The sequence below is a fragment of the Triticum urartu genome, chromosome 1 (genome assembly GCF_003073215.2).
Source record: "Triticum urartu cultivar G1812 chromosome 1, Tu2.1, whole genome shotgun sequence".
Classification (NCBI taxonomy): domain Eukaryota; kingdom Viridiplantae; phylum Streptophyta; class Magnoliopsida; order Poales; family Poaceae; genus Triticum; species Triticum urartu.
The window spans coordinates 282,161,642-282,170,305 of NC_053022.1; the positions used below are offsets into that span (position 1 = coordinate 282,161,642).

General features: G+C 50.8%; 1 protein-coding gene and 1 non-coding gene across 2 annotated transcripts; both read right to left on the reverse strand.

The window, feature by feature from the left end:
- Nucleotides 1-3,403: 3,403 nt before the first annotated feature.
- Nucleotides 3,404-6,749, reverse strand: LOC125507847 (pentatricopeptide repeat-containing protein At5g04780, mitochondrial-like). Its single transcript, XM_048672373.1, has one exon. The coding sequence runs from the start codon at nt 6,708-6,710 to the stop codon at nt 3,954-3,956; it is 2,757 nt and encodes a 918-aa protein (XP_048528330.1). The 5' UTR covers nt 6,711-6,749; the 3' UTR covers nt 3,404-3,953.
- Nucleotides 6,750-6,905: 156 nt separating this feature from the next.
- Nucleotides 6,906-6,979, reverse strand: TRNAN-GUU. Its single transcript has one exon. It is a non-coding gene; the product is annotated as a tRNA-Asn (tRNA).
- Between the last annotated feature and the right edge of the window lie 1,685 nt (nt 6,980-8,664).

Here is an 8,664-nt window from a genome sequence, read left to right on the forward strand (position 1 = left end):
CAAGGTTCAAGACCACACACACACGAAAGTACCAGACAAATAAGTACAGAGAGGGTTAATGCTGAGGGCACAGCTCAACAAGCCCCAAAAGAAAAACAAAAAGGCACACGCGCCGGGAGAGACACAGCGTCTAGTCGGGCTCCGGGGGTGGCGGGGGGAGCGGGGGCGCCAAGCGGAAGGCCATCGATCGAAGGTCGGCGAGGAGAGTGCTGATGACGTCCCGGTCCTGTGGGCGGCTAAGCTGCCGCCAGAGCTGCAAGTATCCACACAATTTAAAGATGGAGTCAGTAGCACGCCGAAGAGGCACCTTCTGGATGACAAGCTTATTGCGGACAGTCCACAGCGTCCAGGCAAGGATCCCCACGCAAAGCCATCTAATATGCCTGTAGCGAGGGGGAGAGGCCTGAATTTCCGCAAGCAGGTCAGGGACGTTGGTGTTGCACCACTGGCCCCCAACCGTTTCGCGGAAACAGGACCAAAGGAACTGTGCCGTGTAGCACGAGAAGAAGATGTGGTTGGTATCCTCTACCGTGCCGCACATGGGGCACGTCCCATCCCCAGGTCCGTGGCGTTTAAGGACCTCAACGCCGGACGGGAGGCGGCCGCGGATCCATTGCCACAGGAAAATCCTGATCTTCAGGGGCAGGCGGATGTCCCAAATCAAACTGAAGGGCTCGGGGGCCGTCGATGGGGCGATAGCCGCGTAGAGGGATCTGGTGGTGAAGCGGCCGGAGGGTTCCAGTCGCCAGGAGATGGCGTCCGGAGAGTCGGCAACGTCTATAGGTAGGAGGGCGATGTCCTGGAGGAGGGTATCCCAAGCCGCAACCTCAAGGGGGCCAAAGGGGCGGCGGAAAGCGAGGCGCCCTAAGTCAATAAGGGCCGTCTCGACAGAAACCCGAGGATCAACAACGATGTCGAAGAGGACTGGAAATCGAGCGGCTAGGGGGGTGTCGCCCAGCCATCTATCAAGCCAGAACAGGGTCAAGGACCCAGTACCCACCGAGATGGAAGTGCCAATGCGCAAAACAGGCAGTAGCTGGACGACGGCTTGCCAAAACTGGGAGCCGCCAGAGCGCTGACAGAATGCGAGAGACTGTCCACGCAGGTACTTGTTCTGGATTATAGTAAGCCTGAGACCCCCATCTCCATTGGCAATGCGCCAGAGCCAACGGGTCAGGAGGGCAATGTTCATGCGCCGGGAGGACAAAATCCCAAGACCGCCCTGGTCCTTGGGTTTGCATATATCTGGCCAGCTGACCATGTGGTACTTCTGCTTATCCCCTTCGCCAGCCCAGTAGAATCTGGATTGGTATTTGGCGATCTCCTGGTGCAGGGTTTCGTGGAGGCTATAAAAGCTCATGAGAAACCAAAGGAGGCTAGCAAGCGAAGAGTTGATTAGGATCACGCGAGCCGCCTTAGACAGCCAGCGCCCTTTCCAAGGCTCAACGCGGTGTTGCATACGGGTCACCGTGGGGCGAAGATCAGCCACGGTGAGGCGCGAATCACTAATGGGGATTCCCAGATAGGTCGTGGGGAAAGAACCCAGCCGACAGTTAAGTCGGTTAGCGATAGCCTGTGCTTCCTCCAAGGGGAACCCGAGGACCATCACTTTGCTCTTATCGAAGTTGATGGTTAGGCCCGACATTTGTTGGAAGCACAGGAGGAGGAACTTCAGGTTAGTAATATCTAGTGCAGATCCCTCAACCATTATAATGGTATCATCCGCATATTGAAGGAGGGAGACCCCTCTCCCTCCTACTAGGTGGGGAACTAAGCCGTGGATATGGCCAGCAGCCTTGGCCTTATCCAAGATGGATGCCAGGGCATCGACCACCATGTTGAACAAGAACGGTGAGAAGGGGTCACCTTGATGGACCCCACAAAGGGTGGGGAAGTAGGGCCCAATGTCACCGTTGATGTTCACCGCGGTCCGGCCACAGGAGACAAGCTGCATGACGCGGGTCACCCAACGATCGTCGAAGCCCTTGCGAAGCAGCACTTCTCGCAGGAATAGCCAGTGGACCGTGTCATAGGCTTTGTGAAAGTCTAGCTTTAGGAAGACCGCGCGATGGCGTTTTATACGAACCTCGTGGAGGACCTCGTGGAAAACTAACACTCCATCGAGAATGAATCGGCCTTATATGAAGGAGGATTGATTCGGATGGGTAATCGTGTCAGCTAGAAGGGTCACCCTATTGGCGTACCCTTTGGCCAAGATCCGAAAGATCACATTAATCACTGTGATTGGGCGGAACTGGCGAATATCCGAGGCGCCCGGGACCTTGGGGATGAGGGTCACAATCCCATAATTGAGTCGCCCAAGGTCCATTGAGCCCGAATAGAATTCTTCGAACAGAGCCATGACCTCCGGCTTGATGGTAGCCCAGAACGTTTTAAAGAACGTCAGGACCCGGGGCCGAGGAGGGGTTCATCCCCTTAATGGCTGCGAGGACCTCGACCTCATCAAAAGGGGCCACTAATGCCGCGTTGGTCTCAGCCGAGACCAATTGCGCACCCGACCAAATGTCGGGGGCCAGACTAGCCCCACCCCGCGGGGTGGGGGTAAATAGGGCTTTATAGAAGCCGTCTACGTGGGTACGGATGGCCGAGGGGAGAACGATAGGAGTGTCGCCATCCCATAGGCAGTGGATGGAGTTACGACGACGCCGGTCGTTCGCCACCGCCTGAAAGTAGGCGGTGTTGGCATCTCCCCGAAGTACCCACCTCTGGGTGCCCCGTAGACGCCAGTAGGCTTCTTCATCGGTGTAAATGGTGGAGAGCTGGTCTTCCAGGTCGTAACGCAGCATCCACTCATCCGGGGAGATCCCGGTCGAGTCGGCGCGGGCGTCCAGGGCTTGGATATCCAACAGGAGGGCCTTTTTGCACTCTCTAAGATCCCGGCCAAGGTTCGCCCCCCAGCCCTTCATGAATTGGCGGGCAAGCTTGGCGCAGAAATGCCACGGGTCGACGGCGGACATGGATTGATGGGGAGCAGAGCGGGCAAAAATCCAGCGGGTGACGACAGCCTCCCGGAAGCCGGCCTGATTGAGCCAGAAGGGCTCGAACCGGAATCACGGCGCGGTGGGGGGACGCTCGTCAGCGGTGGAGAGGAGGAGGGGGACATGGTCAGACCCGATCCGGGTGACAGCCCGAAGCAATGCCAGGGGGCAACGTAATTCCCATTCCGGAGAAACTAGGACACGATCCAGCACGGATTGTGTCGGAACAATCTGTCGGTTCGTCCAGGTGAATCTGAAACCCGTCCGATCAAGTTCGCGGAGCCCCAGCTCCGCGATCCAATCGTTGAATAATTGCATCCGAGGGAGTCTTTCTCTCCCCGTCTCTTAACCGATAGAGATAGCAGCAAGTTAATAATCTCAACTACTAGCAAATAACACCGATAGACGATGAAGAGAGAATAAGATACAAAATCAGGAAACCATTATTCACCATATCATGCATGCACGATTAGCTCCGACCTGCATGAAAGAACTGCACCATGCAACACCCTACAGCTCTAACACTCGTATCACAACTGCACCGTGCAAGAACAATCGATCTTCAACAAAGTTGGCTGATTCCAAGCAGCCTAACATTTCGATTCATAATGGCTAGTTGCTACAATCCTTGAACTACAAATCTACTATCAGCAGAACAGATGCAATCATCAACCTATCAGCAGTATGAGCCGCCCATGAAGTTCATGTACATGCTTTACTTACTGGATATCCGCACAACACATTTTTTTTCACTTCCTTCAACATGCAACAACATAATTCTGGCCAAACTTGTCCCCTCAGATCTTGGCAAGAGCCCCGGGCTTCCAACTTCCCCTGATGCACACCACATTTGCAGCCCAGGGGAGGGGTTAAAGATGGCTGTTTCATTGGTTGCCCGTATCACCCGCAGCACATATTGCTGTAATTTTCCATGGCATATGAGCCAGCATTCTCTTACCACATGTCCCCACAGCTGCATGAGCCATCGCTGAAGTGGTGATAGGTGCAACCATCTGAAATCAGTATCTCCCGCTTCTTATCCCTTGAGATAAACTTGATTGAGGAATGGCATTCCTTGCACATTCGGAAATTCTTCGAGACCCGTATCGGTTCATGGGCACGCATGGAAATAAGTCCATAGCACACAGCAATCCGCTCGGTGTGGTGGCACGACAATGGATCAACTTGTACATTGCAATAGGGCTCAACGTCTTGAGGAGCATACCCAGACTCTGCCATCCTACTAGCCAAGTCCTTCCATGTACTCAAAATATCCTCAAATGCAGGATGGGACAAATCTCCAGCCTCAAACAAATCCACACTTGTGCCAAGATATAGCCAGCTACACTGGGTCTCGACGTGCAACCCGTGCTCTGTCATGGCATCTCTTACAGATTCAGTGGAATCCCAAAAGCCGCTGTTCGCATATATGTTGGAAAGCAACATGTAGTTTGAAGCATTATTTGGTTCAAGCTCGAAAAGAGCTTTTGCAGCCTTAGCCGCAACGTCCAAATCTGAGTGAAGCTTACAAGCTTTGAGAACAGTAGACCATAGGCATGCATCCGGCTCAACTGGCATCTTCTGGACAAGTTCTAGTGACTCCTCCAATAAACCAGCTGTTCCCATGATGTCAACCATGCAAGTGTAGTGTTTTAAACTTGGTTTTATGCCATACAGATCTTCCATACTGTAGAAATAGCTCCGAGCTTCCACCATGGAACCTTCTTGCTTACAAGCTGAAAGAAGTAAGATGAAAGTAACAGGATCTGGTCGAGTTCTAGATTGTTCAAGTATTTCGAACAATCTTTTAACATCTCTAGGCATCCTATGAAGCAAGTAGCAACTCATCATTGCATTCCATACTGCTACATCCTTTTCAACACTGCGCTCAAAAGCCAGTCTAGCATCCTCAATCTTACCACATTTCCCATACATATCTATTAGCTCACTTGCAAGAGTGACTGGATAACCATCAGGCCAGTTTTTCTGTATGTAACCATGCAGTTCTCTCCCATACCCTGATGCCATCGTCATACCAGAAGACAAAAGCGCTATCTGCACTGTAACCAAGTTAGGAAGTAAATTAGACTCAAGCATTTCACAGAATAGTTTCAAAACAACTTCGGGCTTCCTATTATGCTTGTAAGCTGCTAGCAGACTGTTCCATGTGACAACATTCTTATTCCTGATTCCCTGGAAGACATTAGCAGCAGATACCATATCACCAGTTTTACCATAAAGGTCAACCAATTTGCTGGAAACAAATATGTTTGACGTCAGACCATTCCTTAGAGCATAGCAGTGTACTTCCTTCCCAAGACGATCTAACTTGAGGTCTGTCAACAGTGAGAGGACACTAGTAATTGTAGTACCATTTGGTTGGATGGGCTTGCTATTATCCAGAAATGTCCAGCGCTTTGCATCTCCGCTGTTTAGGAGCTGCATGTATCTGAAAACTTCCAGTGCATCAGCACAGAGGCCAAACTGATGCAAACCAGATATTAAAGCATTCATTGATACCACATTGGGCTTCAAGCTGACATTCATCATGCCTGACAACAGTTCATTTGCTAGTTCTTTCTGACCCGCTCTAGCATATGCAGCAATGAAATTGTTATATGTGACAGTGTCAGGCTTCAATCCATCCTGCTGCATCAAGTTAAAGGCTTCACACGCTTTGTCCATCCTCCCATCACTGATATATGATTGAATCAACTCATTCCATACAGTGACATTCCTCTCCCCATCAATGGCGGCGAACACGCTTCTCGCATAAGCAAACTCTCTGCACTCGGAGTACATGCCAATCAAAGAAGAACCAATGTAGACATTTAATTTGATACCACAACGTACAACATAAGAATGCAGCTGCTCTCCAAGGCCCAGTGCCATCAAGCCAGTGCAAGCAGGGAGTATACTAGCAATTGTGACTGCATCAGGCATCTCAGTCTCGCACATCTCCAGGAAGACGCCCAAAGCCTCATCATAGCGCGCATTCTGCACACAGCCAGAGATGATGCAGTTCCAAGAACTGACCCGTGGCTTGACACCTCTCAGTCGCATTTCGTCGAATAGATCGAGTGCAGCACCAATATCACCATTTCTCGCGAAGCCGGAGACGAGGGTGTTCCACGAAATCACGTCAGGCCGCACGCCACTGGCCTGCATCGATTCAAACAGCTGGAAGGCCTCGCCCAGCTCCCCGGCGTTGGCGTAGGCGCCCACGAGAGCGGTCCATGCCACAACGTCGCGTTCGGGGAGCGACGCGAACGCTGCACGCGCGGCGCGGACGTCCCCGAGCGCCGCGTACATGGCGACGACAGCGTTCCCTACCACGGCGTCGTCGGCGAGCGCGGGCCCGCCCTTGGCGGCGAGCGCGTGCGCGGCGGCGGCGAGGCGGGGCGCGTCCGCCCCGGCGCAGGCCCGGAGCACCTGCGGGAGGAGGAACCTGTCGGGCGCGGCCCCGGCGGCGCGCATGGCCGCGAACGCGTCGCATGCCGCGCCCCAGCGCCGCGCACGCACGCAGGCGCCTATCTCCCGCGCGTACGCCGCGGCCTCGGGTCGCGCGCGCTGCACCGGGGCATGCCGCCTCCGTGATACCCCTTCCAGCACCCGGTGCGCGTGGGTCGGGGCCTGCAGTGAGCAGCGCGTCGATAAGGCGCCGCGGGGAGTAGGAGGCAGAGACGGGGACGGCAGCATGGTGGTCGCCATTTTTTTATGGCGTCAGTAGTATTGCGGTCCGTCCGGCATTTCCAAATCTAAGTAGGAGAGAGAATCTGTGCTTGTGGACCATGGGTTTTGGACCTTCTGGGCTGAAATAGCAAAATCAAATAATAGGTATGTATTACTGGGCGCGGTGAAAATTATCAAAAAACAAAATGTTGGGCCGGGTGATAAAAAGAAACTCGCTAAAAAGAGGGCTTGAACCTCCGACCTTGTGGTTAACAGCCACATGCTCTAGCCAACTGAGCTATTCCAGCTTGATGACATTTTTATGTTTAAAACCTTTGATACTTGAGACATTTTAGTTCCGCATCATTTCCAAAGTTTACCATTCAGCATTAACGACATAGACACAAGCAATGCGGTGGCTTTTTTCCAGAGTCCATAGCTCTCCCGAAACTAGGTGTATTCGATGCCTTTGATATATATATATATATATATATATATATATATATATATATAAATAAGATTTAGATTTCATTTTTGACGATTTGGGCTGATGCGTTTTTCATTTGGTGAGCTAAGTTTTCACTTTGGTTAGAGCTTGCTTACACTGTGTCATCTTGTCTTTCTTAGATTACATCATGGTTCAACTTCCACATACATGTCATTGTTGTTTTCTTCGAGGCATTAGTAGATTAAGGGCATGTACGATGGTGGCATATGGTTACATATGTCTCATGACAAAAAGTAATTTGAGGCATCTACATTTATTTTTCTCCCCAATGCAAGCTACCACTAGTGGACCTCATTAAGAAATAGAAAATAAAGACTCTAGTACACATACATCTCTATTTTTTTGCTCCAACCTTTTCAGCTTGTGTCACCGGACCACACTTTTTCTCTTCAAGCACCCGCCTCCTGGAGAGGATCCCACTTCCCTATCCGAACCTACTTTACGTCATATCCGATCCTACATGGCATGCGAGGCTATGCATTGTACATGCCCTAAGAGGTATCTCCTGGTTAGTACTTCCAATATAAAGTTAACATGCAACCAATGCTTTGCTATGACTAATTTCAGCGCCAACCAAACACACACTAAGGAGCAAGGACATCGTACTACATATAAAACCATATGTGCACATGCTGCACTACAGAGCATATAGACAATGTCATGGGAATGATTGACCTCGAGTTTGTACATTTTATCAAAACTGTATTTAGAATCTAATGATGATAAAAGCATTGTACATCTAGCATGTCACAAAATTCACTTCACTAAAAAAATAATTTGAATGTGATAGTATCAATGGTTGTTGACTTTATTTTGCAAAGTACTCGAACAATGTACAGTAACATACATGAATTGACATACCTCAGTATACCGAACGGACATATGGAGATAATTTTACCCAGATTCAGCCCCCGCGCGCGAGTAACAACGCTAATCCTGTTTGTTTGGAATTATATATATAAACAAGTACAATGGGGGAGCCAACAAGTTGTAGTATATGTCCTTGGGATATTTGGTGGCCTATCTCGACATAATGTCTAAGATCGGATTTAATCTAGGTCTAAACTAGGGTTTCACTTCCATCATATTAGCGGTGGAAGTATTTCCCAGAACTGGCTCACGTGTATTTATACCAGGTCTTGGGCTGGTTGGACGCCTTCCTTCCTGGGTCTCCTCACCACGAATGCCTTGAACCTTCCTTGTCGTGGCTTCACATGCCTCCTTTCGAGGAGTCTGGGGGGTACCCGTCGTGCGTCTTTTCTTGCCCGGAAAGGCCTTCGTGTAGGACTAAATTTGCATATTATCGACAATTTCCTCCAAGCTTACATGCGGCTTGGCGTGGGCCCAATCCACCTTCCACTGACAAGCACCCCATCATTATTCACATTGAAGCCGCTCGCTGCTACTCCCGCAGGAGTTGTTGGGTTTTCCCAAAAAGGAAGGGCGATGTAGATAGTAGCAATGTTTTCCCTCGGTGAAGAACCA

Coding starts and splice junctions, on each gene's coding strand:
- LOC125507847 (XM_048672373.1), bottom strand. CDS start 6,710: ATGGCGACCACCATGCTGCCGTCCCCGTCTCTGCCTCCTACTCCCCGC.